The sequence below is a fragment of the Sander vitreus genome, chromosome 14, assembly GCF_031162955.1.
Source record: "Sander vitreus isolate 19-12246 chromosome 14, sanVit1, whole genome shotgun sequence".
Lineage (NCBI taxonomy): Eukaryota > Metazoa > Chordata > Actinopteri > Perciformes > Percidae > Sander > Sander vitreus.
In genome coordinates this window covers 18,005,070-18,021,508 of record NC_135868.1, presented here as the reverse complement: position 1 = coordinate 18,021,508, position 16,439 = coordinate 18,005,070, and the positions used below count along the sequence as shown (strand labels likewise).

At 38.5% G+C, this 16,439-nt stretch overlaps 1 protein-coding gene across 1 annotated transcript in view; it reads left to right on the top strand.

Annotated features, from left to right (window-relative positions):
- The window catches only part of calcr (calcitonin receptor), a 30,225-nt gene extending 14,032 nt beyond the window's left edge, over positions 1 to 16,193 (top strand). The window contains exons 8-21 of the mRNA XM_078267701.1: positions 25 to 97; positions 218 to 328; positions 516 to 628; positions 919 to 1,084; positions 1,167 to 1,277; positions 1,497 to 1,609; positions 3,322 to 3,413; positions 5,967 to 6,093; positions 9,948 to 10,101; positions 10,541 to 10,601; positions 10,778 to 10,844; positions 11,020 to 11,238; positions 11,881 to 11,922; positions 15,946 to 16,193. Coding sequence (XP_078123827.1) covers positions 25 to 97; positions 218 to 328; positions 516 to 628; positions 919 to 1,084; positions 1,167 to 1,277; positions 1,497 to 1,609; positions 3,322 to 3,413; positions 5,967 to 6,093; positions 9,948 to 10,101; positions 10,541 to 10,601; positions 10,778 to 10,844; positions 11,020 to 11,238; positions 11,881 to 11,922; positions 15,946 to 16,167 — 1,671 coding nt within the window. The 3' untranslated portion in view covers positions 16,168 to 16,193. The remainder of the gene's footprint in view (positions 1 to 24; positions 98 to 217; positions 329 to 515; positions 629 to 918; positions 1,085 to 1,166; positions 1,278 to 1,496; positions 1,610 to 3,321; positions 3,414 to 5,966; positions 6,094 to 9,947; positions 10,102 to 10,540; positions 10,602 to 10,777; positions 10,845 to 11,019; positions 11,239 to 11,880; positions 11,923 to 15,945) is intronic.
- The last annotated feature ends 246 nt before the right edge of the window (positions 16,194 to 16,439 follow it).

Below are 16,439 nucleotides of genomic sequence, written 5' to 3'. Positions count from 1 at the left end.
CTGTTGTCTGTTTTTTTTTTACAGAAACTGAAAATGCTTGAGAATGAATATGAATGCCTCCTGAAACTAAGTCGAGACCCACCTTTTAACAAATCAGGTACTGATACAATCGACTGACACTCACTGTTTAACTCTGTTTGAGAGGTTTCATTATGGAACCACCATGAGGCCTCCAAACATTTGTCATCATGTTTTTGTGGCTTTTTTGACGCTGCAGGGCTGCACTGCAGTCGTACCTGGGATGGCTATCTGTGCTGGGACGACACTCCAGTCGGAACCTTAGCCTCCCAGAACTGCCCAGATTATCTTTTTGACTTTGATCCCACAGGTGAGCAGTGTGTCTCAAAAATGTTGCCGTGAGTTCTGCTGATATTTTGTTAAACTGACCTTACTGTGCCGTAGAAGATGGACTATAAAGTTCCTGTGAGGATTTAATTATTTAAGCTAATGGGACCAAGGTTTATGGGAGTGGAAATTTGGATAACATGCAACATACAGTATATTGTTCTTTTTAGAAAAGGCAACTAAGTATTGTGGAGAAGACGGACAGTGGTTTCACCATCCAGAGAGCAATAGGACTTGGACCAATTATACACTCTGTGCTGTCAACACTAAGGAGAGGTTGAAGGTAATGTATCCAGATATACTGTAGTAACAAATGCATTAAAGATTTATTGTACAGATTATGTATAGAGATTCTTGGTGATTAAGATTACAATTTCTTCAATTGTGTCATGCTTTTTTCCCATAGCCTTACTGCTCATAGCTCAGTCCTCATTAATCATTACTCTGTGTGTGTGTGTGTGTGTGTGTGTGTGTGTGTGTGTGTGTGTGTGTGTGTGTGTGTGTGTGTGTGTGTGTGTGTGTGTGTGTGTGTGTGTGTGTGTGTGTGTGTGTGTGTGTGTCACTAAAATAAAGGCAGCCTCCCATCTCTCAGGGGACACAGAGGTAGAGCCTGCTGATGAGACCACAGTCAGCCCCTTGGTTAACCCAGAAGAAGACGAAATTGTGAGAAAGAAAATCCTTGACAGCCAGTACAAATGCTTCGAGAAAATAAATCGAGATGCACCCTATAACAAATCAGGTAGAGATATTATCAAATGAGATTCCTAGTGGCTACTCCTCTCCTGATGTTTAACTCTCTGTTGCTATGTTGGTGTTTGCAGGCCTGCACTGCAGTCGTAACTGGGATGGCTGGCTGTGCTGGGATGACACTCCAGCTGGAACATACACCTCTCAAAACTGCCCCAATTATTTTGCTGACTTTGACCCGACAGGTGAGCTGCAAGACTCAGTAGTGTCGCTCCTTTAAAGGCCTACTGATGCATGATGAATTCACCTCTCATTCTGTTGACTGTTTTTCAAGAACTATAAAATATGAATTGCTATATGAGGAAGAATATACCAAGGCTAACAGAACATGAATACATTGACACAACTGTATGAATTTGAAGACGTTTGGAAAAGATGCATTTATTACTCAATTGTTACTTCAGAAAAGGCCACTAAGTACTGTGGGGAGGACGGGCAGTGGTTTCGCCACCCGGATACCAACAACACTTGGTCCAACTACACACTCTGCAACGAACACACCAAGGCAAAGTTGAAGGTAACTTATTTAAGATACAGTAGCCTGCTATCATAAATCTACTACGTAGTGGTCACTGTGTGATGGGTCAGCATAATCTTTGGTATTTATGTCCTCTGGTATTTGGAGTGTGGGCAGATAGCAGAAAATGTGGAAACTGGAAGTATGCAGTCTGATGTAGTTGCCAATAAATATTGTAGCAGACACCAATATTAACATGCGTTTTATTTCCAAAACATATTACTCTCTTATACTGAGCTCCACAGAAATATTTAGAGATGGAAAGTAACATGCAAGTTCTCTGTCCCCCAGGCTACTGTATACCGGCTATCATAAAACACAGGCCTACCCTTGTGTTGACACCATCACATATTAACAACCTTCTTATCACCAACAGCACCAGGCTGCTATAATATGCTTCCCACATGGAAACCAGACCAGGACACCGCAGAGCTCATTCCAGTATTTTGCTGGAAGGGAATTCAGAGACACACTAATGGATTACTGTATATACATACTCGCATTACTTTTAATCAGCACTGCAATTCATTTATACACTTGTTCACAGATTAATTATACAATTCAATCAATGTTATCCCTGCTAAATGTCATGGTGATTACAGAAAATGGTGGTATCATACTGTTGTTTGCTAGAGGTTGGTGTGGTCACTTGGTCATCCTAATTTTACATCCATCATTGGTATTTTCACTAATAACTTTGCACTTTTCAGCTGTAATGCAAGAGGTCACGATTAGCTGGAAAATGTCCTCAGTAACACAATATTGGACAGCTGAGTGTTTTTCTTCATGTTTTAATGTATCAAATAATTATTTGTCTATAGTTTTAGTAAGTTTTAATGACACCAGTTGACGACAGTAAATCTTGCACAAAACATTTGCACTTTGAACCAAAAGTGCCCTTTGAGCCATTTTTGCTAGTTAAAATTTTCTGGCTTTCTTTATTCAAGCATTTCTATTTTTATACGGATGATTAGGCATACTCTAAAGAAAAATTCTCACTAAATGAATATCCAAAATGAAAATGACCAATTGTAAATAACAGCAACTTGTAAACAAAACAACTGCATGAAACTCCGTCTTGTCTCCATCCAGGCACTGTAGTACACAGCTGTCCTGGCAAACCTGGGAGAAAGACTCAAAGTCTGCTGATCGATCATAACCAGAGATCAGCTGCTCCATCTGTTACCACAGAAACCTGATCTTTGCTGACTCAGACTCCCAGCTTCAGGAAACCTCTTAAAAGAAACAACCTCAGCAGTACGATCCCATAGAGAAAAAAAGGCAAAATAAACGTTCCACTATTGTCTTATTTGATAAGACTGAGTTGATGCCAATGTTAGCTCTCAATACTTTCTTTCACAAGCAAGGACCACACCGTCAAATGAGAAGTGAAAACATTAGTGTAGTTTTATCCTTCACGATCTCTTTTTAGGGTCACCAAGAGCAGACTGTCATTGTTTATTAATTGTGTCCCTATTGAGAGTTGTGCCCACCTTAAATGTAAAATATAACATTGATGTCACTTTATTTAGTGCCAAGTGTCACATGTTAAATTTTGTGCAAAAATGCAAACTATTTGTGCATGTAGGGGCCTTGATTTGGGAGATCCTATAGGCACAAAATGTTTGAAGAAAACATGTGACACCTCAAAAGACCACATCTAAGTAATAATGCTACACATGTTTTCTCTATCTTGTTTTTTTGTTTTACAGTCAGCGTACATCATGTTTTACATGGCCATTGTGGGTCACGCTTTATCCATAGCCTCCCTGCTCATCTCTCTGGCCATCTTCTTCTACTTCAGGTATTAAATTCAATGGAAATTCAGCTGTGATTGCAGTTACTGGTTTGATGATGCACATTGCAAAGCATTTAGTGAATATTCAGGATGGTTATACCAAAATGAAAGCTGATACAGTTTGTCGTAATTCTGGGATGATTACTCGATAATAGCTTTGCCCTTAAAGGCTTAATCATGTTACTATTATCAATGGATCTAAAAAGCCAACAGATGGTGTTGGGCATCATGGGCAGAACTTTGGTCTCAGTCTTATTAGCAGTCAGTCAAATCTCCATTCTGCCTTTGTCCACACCAGCAGAGTGAATTTTACAGTTTGAAATACTTGCCCAAGAGACATATAGAACATTTCTTAGTGTTAATGAGTCTAGATGTCACGTTTCATAGACTGATTGTTTATTTACTCGTAGAGCTGCTCCAGAGTAAGTAATGATCTAAATTGTTTAAAAAAAAAAAATAGCACAGCGTTAAATTAAAACTGAAGACAGTAATCAGAACATTATTACTATCTTAGATGCAGTTGCAAATTAATGCAAACTATCGACCTGAAAGTAGTTCACTGAGTGTAATTTATACACAGTTTAACGTTCGCTAATTTCATGCCAACTTGGTTTCCTTGTGCTGCACACTTATTTCATGGATATTTAGGATTCAAAACTGGAGAGCTGTGACGTCCATTGAATGTGTTGGTCTTTTGCTATTATTAGAAACGTGCACCTGAGCGTATTGCTCATTAAGGTTGTTCATCCCAATTAAACACTTAATCCCAGAGGGAAAAAGTGCACATATAAATGAGATACTGCTGCTGAAATTCAACTTTAAGAGATTAAAACAAAGTAGATGAATGAAAGGGAGGTATAATATTCAGTTAATGTATGTGAAATAATATTCAGTTAATGTATGTGAAATTTGGAAGTGATGAAGCCTGAGAAAAAGTAAGCTGTCTGCACATTGTTAAAACTTTCTAGATTATCTCTAGGAAGGAAGTAACTTAATCAGAATTATTTTTAATGACGCAGTAAGGTTTATATTTCTACAGATATCTGTGGAGAAAAATAAATATGGAGCTTAGAGGGAAATTAACTTTATGTTCTGTAACAATATCTGGAAAAGTTTCTTTGTTGGCACTGGTGTTCATGATTGCTGCAGTTGTAAAATTTGACATGTTGAAGGGTGTTGACCTCCTAAACACAGCTGTTATCCAAAACAGATCTTGTACGAGACCCTCAGTTTGCTGCAAAGTCTTATTTTCTCGTAAATCTAGCAGCCGAGTTCAGGGCAGGTGCACTGTTGGAAAACTCCATGACCCGCTGTGAGTCAAACTCAGCTACACAGAAACTCAATGGGACATCAGCAACTCATCAACATCAGAGTACAAAAACAAATTAAGGTCTCAATAAAGTAACTATTTTTCTTTTTAACTATTACTTACCCTATTTATAGCCTAAACAATTTAAATATTGAAGGCTTAATGTTGTATTATAAGATCCAGATGTGAAGCTTACAGTGGTATGTGATGGTGTACAGCTGCACTACTCTGTTATTTACAACAGATAAAAATACTCCAGCTTGTCGTGGAAAAACAGACAGGGTTAAACGGCCAGCCCTGAAGACGTTAGGACCTGTGGCAGTCCGAACGATGCTGCCATAAGGATTCAGCCTGTGTTTTGACATCCCCTTTTAGATTAAAAAAAAAACCCTTGTATATAAACACTCAGCAGCTCCTACATTTCCTTTTATGTCCGGTGCTAAGGTGAGACTGCTTTTCTGTAGGAGATAACCATGGCCTCTGAATACGTTTTATATGATGTTTTGTCCTGGCTTGAGTAAATGTAGTGCTCTTCCTGTTTTTCATGAATCTCTGGGGTTTTCATGGCTCAACAATGATAAAATTGTCCGTGAGCAATAAAAGGATATAACTTCTTACACTGTAGAGGACATATTTATAGGAGGCTATATTCTGCAAAATATATTTGGTTCAAGGTTTCCTTCAGCTTCAAATACTCTGTGAGCTGCATTACATTTGATGGCTGCCCTGAAATTAAAACATTATTTAACCATTACCAACAAAAACACTACTGGATATGAATGACTTGTAATGATTTTGATTCTAATATATATTTTTACTTTGCCTGTCAAGTATTTAATTATGCTATTAATTCTGGGTGACCAGCAAAGGTAATGAGGACCACCTTTGGGATTCATTATGCATTATTTAACAGCGTTTCTAGCATGTACAGAGCACTTAGAGGCAATCCATCTCATTGATCCCAGGGTTTTTTACCAACCGAATTCTGAGATGAAAACTCCCAATTATTTGATATTTTACAGACTGTAGCAACATCTGACAACCTCATTTAACTATTAGCCTGACAGTCACTTTTTGTCCTGTTTACTTCATCCGTTGTAGGAAGTTTTTTGTCTACTTTAATGTTATGTTTTTGTGTCAGAAAACATTTGATTCCCGAGTTTTAGATGGTATTTCTTTTTAATTATCACATCATGTCCTGGTATGTTACAAAGTCAATGGCATTGACTCTGGCATCTCTCTTCACACAGGAGTCTGAGCTGTCAAAGGATCACCCTGCACAAGAACCTCTTCTGCTCCTATGTACTCAATTCAGCCCTCACCATCATCTCCCTCGTAGCAGTTGTCAATAATCCTGAAGTGGTGGGCAGAAACCCAGTAAGTTCAGCTTCTGTCAAATAATTTACCACCAGGACTACCACAAATTGTACTGTTAGTACTGCCATACATCCATAGTGGGGATGGACACTATAACACCACATATCTGTCAGAGTCTGTTAGACCAGCTAAATGGTAACATGCTTACTGTGTTCACCAACTTAATTTAGCATGTTAGCATGCTAATATTGGGTCATAAGCACACATCACAAATACAGTTTTATCTTATTTTATCTATGCTACAGCTGAGGCTGATGGGTACGGCCATTATTTTGCTTGTATAGAATGCTGCAGGAATGAGTCCATCCTTTTGCATGTATTTGGTCATAAACCAAAGTGTTGTATCTGATAATGGCACAAGAGGAGAAGTTATTGTAACACCATAAGTAGTATGATATTTATCCTTAGGGGGACAATGTCTATCTTTACCAAGTTTTATAGTCCAATATTATGTTGCAATATTTCAATCTAGACCAAAGTGGTGGACTGACATCCCTAGAGCCAGATGCTAGCATGGCTAAAATAAAATGCAGTTTAGCAGAATACAGTGTAAGGAGGAAGAGTAGTTCCACTGTCTTGAAATGAGATACAAATGCATTCACAATTTATGCTAAACCAGATAAAAATGCAAGGAAGAATTTCGATGAATTTTTTAAAATGAATTTGCTTATGCAAGGCCAGGCAATGTGAGGAAGCTAATTTCAAATGGAGTTGCTCTATATTTTAAATATTTACGTTTGTACAACAGACTTTTGCATACATCCTAATTAATTTCACTGTGCCATATCTTGGCAGTGTTACACAGTTACACAGACAGTTTTTGCTCTCTTCCACATACTTCTGTCAAGAGTTTTGGAACCACACTGAATGTATTATGTGAATTATTTGAAACCTCAAGGTCTACTTTGGTAGAGATGATAAATCTGTCTTGTAGGAATGCCTCACTATCAGTCCTGAAAATAAATTCATGGGTTACTTTTCAAGAACCACTCCTTTTGGAAATGCGAATGAGAATAAAATAAGAAAACCTGTTTACTTAATGCTTTTTGTTACTTAAAAGTTGTTATTGCAGAGTTTTTCCAACTCCAAAAATTTATATCTTTCCATTTATAAAATTAAACACATTCATACACGTAAAAAAAGAGTAAAAACTGTCAGAATATTGTCTACTTACTAAAAACTTTAAAAATCAAAAACCTTCATCTTCCAAATATGTTAATGTGCAAAACCTAAAGAAAACAGAACTTTAGATGATCAAAATGCCATACAGAAACAACAGATAGGATTATAGAAGTTGGCTCACAGTGCATACAATCCCATTAGATCTCAGCCAGCTTTCAGCTGGAGCATCTGTAGCCCGACAATGTACTAGAAACATCCAGAAGACCGCCGAGACTTTAGCTGGGTTTGGGTTTGATTCTGCATCCTCCTGCTGCTTCTTTTTGTGCATTCACCAAGTCAGGCTCATCCCGACTGCAGTCTTTATTCACATCCCATCTCTGAACGTTTCCAAGATGGTTTACTCTATACACAAATAATATTAAATTTCCAACTAAACATCGAAGGTCCTTTTTTATGCTTGCAATACCATCTTGTATGATATCACATTTTAATTGCCACTCTTATTAATTTAAAGCTTGTTCTAAACTCCAAAAAGACAAATTGTACCCATTTCACATGAGCACAAACGTTTAATGTTCCTACTATTTGTAGTAGAACTTAATCACTTCATGAATAAATACTTAAAAAAACATATTAACTAACTTGCTTTTTATTCTAAAAAAAAACAAGTACTTAATTCATTGCTTTCCCACATATACTGTATATGGAGAACATAAATGGAAGAAACTTTCATACAAATACAATTTAGAAAAAAACTTTCATCAGGCTTTCTGGTTTGTAGTTCTGCGTTTCTAAAGAATGCATGCAGCCAGAGTATACCGGTAATTCAAAGATGCTGGCATTGCTACTAACTGTTGCTCTCAGGGGTCTTCTTAGCTCAAAACACACAACAGTCATTCACTTTTAAACTTTTAGCCATATGTCTCTCCCTCACTTTCCTACATTTCCCTTTCCACTTGAAGAATCTCCACTATAGCAGACGTGGACTTGTATGCAGACTTCAGGTCACTCCCTTTTCACTAATTCACAACTGTTTTGCATTGGAGCTATCTGAGGTTTGTCGAAAGTTACTTAACAACAATGTTGTGGTTTACAAATCAAGCTGCAATATATCATGTAGATGTTTCTAATGTTTTAAGTCTCCTCCTTGGTTTGACATAAACTTTGGGTATTTACTCCCCCACACTGCTGGCAGGTTAAACCAGACTCTGTATCACCACACCACAGAATTAAAAGAGCTTGTATTCTCTATGAGCAAATCACCACAATCCACCTTTCCTAAATCACCAGTGCAGAAAACAGGCTCATAAGTCTCACTTCGGCAGCTGTAAATTCCAAAATGTTTCCCAACAGACATGCATCCCAACCAATGGTGCCTGTGATTTCTTTTTCTGTCCTACGTTGGAAAGTAACAGATTTGACAAAAAAACCCATATTGACAAGTAGCGAGGAGGAGAGGTTTTGAAAGCGAGCCATTGCACACAAAAAAATATTTCTTCACAATGATGATGATGATGGCATCATGTCTGGCTGCTTCCTGGACATAATTCAAATTTGGGGAAGCCATCTGAGATTAGAGACGAGCAAGCAGCAGACAACAATTGAGCAGACAGGTCCAAAAACATATTTCCTTAACAAATCTCCTAAGAAATGAAACTGAGTCTCAAAATGCCTAGGGGCACACATAACAAATCTAAAATGTACTTACTATATACTTTTGTGGAAGAAAAGTTAATTTCAAGACTTTTTAAATAGTCATCATTACAGTCAGGTTCATTGGAGCCAGTGTGTAGCAGTTATTAGCAGAATTTCACCTTATGGCGCATCCATAAGCATCTTGGTGATTATAGCATTAGTAGACTGTGGAAGGAAATGACTGACATCATAATATGTCATCAAAGTAATCTCTTTCAAGAAATTATAACAATGAGTCAATTAAAAGAACAGAAGACTTTAAAGTGCTCATTTTATTCTTTTTGACTTTTTCTCTTATCTTCACAGTTCACTTTACAAAGTGAAAAAGTCCAAAGTCCTTAGGAACAGGACTTACCATCTCCAATAGAAAACACTGTTCACAAACTGCTCCAAACAGCTCTATTTTAGTCCAGCCTTTACTTCCGTGACGAACATGCGTCACTTTGTAACACACGTTATAATGCTCGCCTAGCTGCTAGCGTGGCACGCCCTCATACTCTGCTTCTGACTGGCTGGTTGTCCTTACCTAGGTACTGCACATGTGTGACTTCCAACAAAGATGGAACAGAAGTGTGATTCCTCACTCTGTAGCTAAAACGGAGAGCTCAACACACAGGGTGAAAAGAGGAGCTGCAGCAATGTGCAGTTAAACAAAAATATGGTGTTTTTTGAAAATGAAACTATGTAAACCTATTCTTATACAACCTCTAAATACAATTATGAACCTGAAAATGAGCATAATATGAGCACTTTTTTTTTGTTTTTTCACTTCCTTGTGCAAAGTGAGACAAACATAATCTAATCTTCCACATCCATTTAAGCCCACCTCCAGAGGGGGTAAATGAATAAACATCCTCTCTGTCTGTAGCAGGTAATACTGGCTAATGATTTTGTGCCATGAGCGCAGAAACATCATCTTTGTGTCCTGCTGAGATGATGTCAGGAGTGTTTAAATTAAATCAACTTACATTAAAGGTCTCTTTTATAGAGAAAGTCAAAAACAGACAAAACAAATTTTATTTTGGCTCTCTTTGCAGGTTTACTGTAAGGTGTTGCACTTCTTCCACACGTACATGCTGGGCTGCAATTATTTCTGGATGCTGTGTGAAGGTATCTACCTGCACACGCTCATCGTAGTGGCTGTGTTTGCAGAGGAGCAGCATCTGCACTGGTACTACCTCCTGGGCTGGGGTAAGTCTGTCTGCATTCGATCAAAACACTATTTGCTGTGTGTGTGTGTGCGTGCGTGCGTGCGTGCGTGTGTAAAAACATATTGTTTTATTTGTTTTATGTCTTCGCTGGACTCAACTCACTAAAAAAAACAATTCAACAAGATTAGATAAGAGTCTTTTGGGTTAAATTAAAAAAAGTTGAAGAAAGTTTTTCATGCAGCAACTTCAAAAAGAACCTGAGAATGTTAAATTAAATGTTAAACTAAAACTGACTAAAAACTAAAACAAGAATATAGACAGTAATATTTGTGAAGGACTTATTTATTATATGAGGTAGTCTAAAACCAGAAAAACAGCTGACCAAGCAAAGCACACTTTTTACTGTTGCATAAATGACAAATGAATTTGCCTAAATTCACTCAAGACCTCATATGGCCGCCATCTTTTTCCCATCCAAGGTTTTCCTCTAGTGCCTGCTTCCATCCACGCCGTGGCAAGGAAAAAGTATTTTGATGACAAGTGAGTAATGTTCCAGAAACTTCTGCAAATAAACAGGAGATGTTTACATACGTGCTCGTCTGTGTGTGGCAGACGGCAAGAGCGTGCAAATCCACACACGTGCATGTTTTTGTATGTGTGTGCATGTGTATTTTGGGCCGCAGATGGCACTGACTGATATGTTATTCCTTCTGTAGCTGTTGGATGAGTGTAGAAACCCATCTGCTCTACGCGGTCCATGGTCCGATAGTGGCAGCGCTTCTTGTAAGTCTGCTAATCCACCGTTCCAGCACAATACAAGAGAAATACATGGATCTCAGAGTGAAAAATATGATTATCGGTTTGTTATTTCGGTTGTAGTTTTAGTTTGTAAAACATGAGAGTTTAGAAAAAATGGCTATTACATTAGTTTTTTTCATATATTTTTTACTTTCTCCAGGTGAACCTTTTCTTTTTACTAAATATTATAAGAGTGTTGGTGACCAAGTTGAGAGACACACACCGGGCAGAGTCCAACATGTACATGAAGGCAGTGAGAGCCACCCTGATCCTGGTGCCCCTGCTGGGAATACAGTTTGTCATTATTCCCTGGAGGCCAGAGAACCCCTTAGCTGGGGAGGTCTACGAGTACATCATGCACATACTAATGCACTACCAGGTAGGTACTGAGCTGACAGCAAGGCGCTGCATTAATCAGAATTTCTATTTAAGTAGCAGGTAGAAGCTCAGTTTAAAAGCTAAAAAAGTTTTTTAAACTGCTGCTTCTTTTCCCTTGCGGGTTGAGGTATTTTGCACATCTGGGAGCAACCCAATCAGTAATAAAGGAAAGAAAAATATCAGCATCAGTATGCAAGAAAAAAGATTATCCTGAACTCAGCCCACACTTGTCAGTGCCCTTGGGTCAGGCTTGAAATTTAGACATTTGGCGTGCTTGAAAGTTTCCACCCATAAAATCCTTGTTTTCTGCCTCGTTGTTGTGATTGATTAATGTGATTCACTGCTGAATTACATTTTAAAGAACCAGTTAGCCACTCCAATAACTTTATTTAATTACCAGTTACACACTTAATTTAACAACAGGCAGACAGGCCATGAAATTCCCAGGTAGGCAGTCAGTTCATTTACATGCCAGATAGGGATTAAATTGCCCCACCATATACTCTCTACTGTACTTTTCTTTTCAAAAAGCACTCTGATTGTGAAGTTGCTGCCCTACCTCACTGCTAGAAAGTGATACATAGCATTACTTTTGTAAAAAAAAATACAATGCTAATTATTTTTACTTGTTTTGCTTTTTAAGGGATTACTGGTGGCAACAATATTCTGCTTCTTCAACGGAGAGGTAAGCACTCTTCATTTATGTATATTAGCAGTTTGGCTTTTCTACGGTGTATTGCTGCTGCTGCACAATGTTGTGTAAAGTTAAAGGAAGAGTTTGACATTTACGTATTTGTGCACTTTTTTGCTTTTTTTGCCAAGAGTTAGAGGAGAGGATCAATACCACACTCTTGTCTATAAACAAAGTACAATACTAGAGCCAGGAGACAGTTAGCTTAGCTTAGCATAAGGCTAGAAGCAAGCGCAAACGGCTAGCCTGGCTCTCTCCAAAGGTAGACGTTTTTAGTTTAGTTGAGTTTAGTTTCTTTAATTAGTGAGCTTTAGGTGCTGGCAGTTTTACTTTGTTTCCCCTGTTTCCAGTCTGTTTCCAGTCTTCATGCTAAGCTAAGCTAAGCATCTCCTGGCTCCAGCTTTATATTAATAAATATATAATATAATTATATAACAGACAGACATGAGAGAGGTGTGAATCCTCTTATGTACCTCTCAGCAATAAAGCGCATAAATGTATAATTCTCAAAATGTTGAACTATTCCTTTAGGGAAATTGCTTTCTGGAAAAATTTTCAATTTTTGGTGCCATGTGTGACAAAATATCATTTTGGACGATTTTAACCTTTCATAAAGGTCAACCTGCACATATTACTCTGGGAGCTGTTCAACCAGGGAGCAATAAAACCGCTCATTGCTTATGACATTAAATATGAGACATCAGACTCCATCAGGCAAAACATTTTCATATTTTGTTTTTCCAGGTCAGATCTCTGGCATTCTACATCTGTGCCTGATAGCATATCAAGAAGTGACCCAAACACAAACTCAAAGTTGGGTTTTGCCATTGAATACTTGAATAACATAGTTCATAGAGATGCTATATCTGTCATTAGTCCAATTGTAACAATTTTACTTTCTTCCGAGACCAATCTATTGTTGCGGCTGTAAAAGCTGAAGGGTCATGTCAGGTGAAGAGTAAGACACAGTTTATGAATTACTTTGTAGTTTCCAAGCCCAGCTGGAAATTGACTCTACTTTCAAGTTCTCCTGTCAGCCTTTTTAAGTCTGTCTGCAGCTGTCTAACTGCGAGCATCCTTTACTTGGTTCTGGGGGTTAATAGTGTTGTGCAGACATTTCGGGTCCACAGATGCTTTCAAACTCAAGGTCTCCGTAAAGCATCAACAATATATGCTGCAGGATTAAATAGTCAGTACCTCCAGGATTTTGCGATGTCGCAATCGCGCCAATTCACGCAAATTCAACCAATCACTGTGACTTTGGTGCGACTCGCAATTCTGACCAATAACCGCAACTTTTCTGCAAATTTGACCAATAACCGGAGTTTCCCACGACTTCAACCAATCCCAGCAGTCCCACATGCCAGACTTTACATCTGAGTGCCACTGACCAAGCGAGAGTGAGAGAGAGCTTGTTTCCGATATGAAGACGAGACTCGAACATCTCACATTTACCAACAAAACGTACAGCGAAAGCCCGTGCAAAACATTTCAGACCGTCCTGCCAAACTGTATAGATTTTAACATCAATGTACGCTTAAATCCACCAGCCATTTTCATATCATACCAACATTTGCAGCATCCTGAGCCTTTTTGGTAAGGTTACTAGGAAAACTCAGCTCAGAGTAGTTTTATTCTCCCCGAAACAAGTTTCCTTTTTATTTTTAACTATACAAAAAAAAAAACTTTGCAACTTTCACTGTGTCCCGCAACTTCATTGCAACAAACATACAAAAGACATTGCAACTTTATCACAATTTTTTACAAAAGCTAGCGCAAAATCAGGCATTTTGGGCCACAACAATCTAAAAAGAAAGCCGCGAAATCCTGGAGGGACTGAATAAAGGCATTTTTAGCGAGTCTTTGTGGTGGTGTGAATACCACAGACGGATCAGGCAATTACAGACAACTATTTCCGTGTGTTTAAAGCTAATATGCTGAAGTTTAAAATAACAAGTGGAATTCTTTGTTATCCATAGAGACAAAGATTGCTCGGAGGTATTTTTTTTGCGTGAGAAGAAAACAGGGCAGAGATGCATAAATTGACAGAGCAACAGATTTAAACTTGGCATGATATGTCTGGAACAGAGGAACTAGCAATCTACTGTGGAGTTCAGCCTGGAAAATAGGTCAGGTATTAGATCATACATGAGCAGCCTGAACACAACAGCATCTTCTTAAACAATGTAAACAAATATGTAGAGCATGTGTATAAAGGACGAGTCTACGGAGAGTGATCGGGGTCAACTAATAAAAACTGTCACAAGGGAATGAGAAGGTTTGCTTGCTTCACCCACATAATGACCAGTTCAGCTCCCTTAATCAGGACACGGGTTTCTGGGGCCAGTTTCAATTCTGCTCTATGATTTCAAAGCCAAACTGCACGGACCTCCCTTGTTTCTTCAATGGCCCCATTGTGATGTCAGGTCAGTGAGACAAACAGCTTTCAAGCTGTTTTTGTGACGAGACGTTCTATTTGAGAGCTGTACTGTAAGCCCAGGCTGCTCTTTTGTCTCATTATAACAATTACTGTCATGATTCACATCACAGAATTAGGTGTTACAGAATAAAATGATTAACGTTGCACTGCTGGAGGTCTGCAGCTGTGTGTTCTGTTTTTAGGAACTCCAAGTTCACACCATCAATTCTTCAATCATGGCAACATTTACTGGACCCAGCATCTCAAATGTGCAGATTTGCTGCTTTTCTTCATTTAATACTTTGTCATAATTTTATAACATTTTATTGACAGAACAAAATAAATAACACATTAATCCTAAAGCCCCACATCCATCTAACAACAATACTAGCTTCTACTGTAGGCAGGGCCGGATTAACTTGCTAAGGGTCCCTGGGGCAAAAATTAACTATGGGTCCTAATTGACAGTGGCAGGTTCAGTACACGTCCCCAGTTAAAAAATGCTGCTTGTTGCTAATTTCTGTCTGAAAGCAATGAATTGTTTTACTGTTCAGAAACAGAGGCGTGTCAGATTGATTCGACAAAGGAAGGACAACTGTGATGAATTACAACATTGTAATCTTTGGCATTTCTTTAGTTATTGAATGCTCAGCAGGTAGCCATGAGGAGTTGCTTTCCTTTTGATCAACTTTATTGGCAATGTAGGTGAACTGAGGGAGGCAGAGTAAAATTTGGAACATTAAGTTCTCTCAGGCATTCATGCTTCTGGAGGGTGAAAAGTTTGAGTGTGTTGCCATTCTGAAGTTCACTAAACTCGGGAATTAAAAAAAGTAGTATTAAAGTAGTTTGTCCCATTTTTAAGGGTTTTTTATTTTTTTTTATTTAGAAAGATGATGCATGCATAGGCAAGTATTTCACATTTGGATGGTTCATTTGAATGCTGCAGAAAAACTGTAAATATTTAAATATTATCTTGATACCTTTGGCTGAGGGAAAGGTTCCTCGTACACCCTATAAACAGTTGTAGATGACGAATGTAGGGGAGAATTTATAATGACATGTTTAAATCTTTAACATATAGCTCAATATAGATTGCATCTTTCTTCCCTTTTATAATCTGATGATCTGGCCACGTGCACAACTTGGCCACATTCCCAGAAATGTGACTTTGGTGTTTACAATTCCTAACTGGCATCTGTTGACGTGATTGAAATCTGAGTGATCCACACATGCTGCAGCAATTGTGCATGCATCAGTTAAGTTAATATTGTCACAAGACGGTGTTTATATGGGCTCTGCCTTACTCCCATTGCACTGTAACCACGCTTTGATTTGCATGTAAATTTGGACGTCTGGTGGAATCATTTTGTGCTCAAAGTAGATCAGAGAAGAAAAACAGAAAACAATTTGGAGAAATGTTTGCAGCATTTGCAATTGAGATGTGGTCTTATGGAGTATGCAAAGACAAAAAGTAAAGTTACACAGTTATATGAGAGTTATGAAACTACCAAGGACAGTTTGTCCCAAGAAACCACGTTGCAGATGCAGACAATGATAATAAACCATCTCCTTTACCTGTGCGTTTGTGTGTCGTCCAGGTGCAGGCAGCTCTAAAGAGACAGTGGATGCAGTATAAAACCCAGTGGGGTCAGAGACGAAAGGACCACTGCTCAATGCGCTCCACGTCCTACACAGCCACCTCCATCACCGAGGTACCCGCCTTCATGTACCACCATGACTGTAACAGCGAACACTTGAACGGGCGCAATACTGAGGACTGTGAACTGGTGGCACTAAAATCAGGAGAGACGTATGCTTGAACAGCTGAAGAAGAGCGGGGAACGGAGATGTACAGTAAGAAAGGAAAATCTGGGTTGCCCGCATATCTCAGTGATTAAAGCTCAGAGGCTGATGCCCAAGACAATGATACGGGTCTGGAAAAAAAGAGCTTATTGCAACGGAGATGGATTAGCTAAAAGACTGACACTTCATTTTACTTTACATTGCTGTTGCGGCTGCTTTCTAAGAACTTTGATGTCAAGAACTTCTGGCATGAGACAAGAGCTGCTTTTGACATGTGTCACTTCCTAAA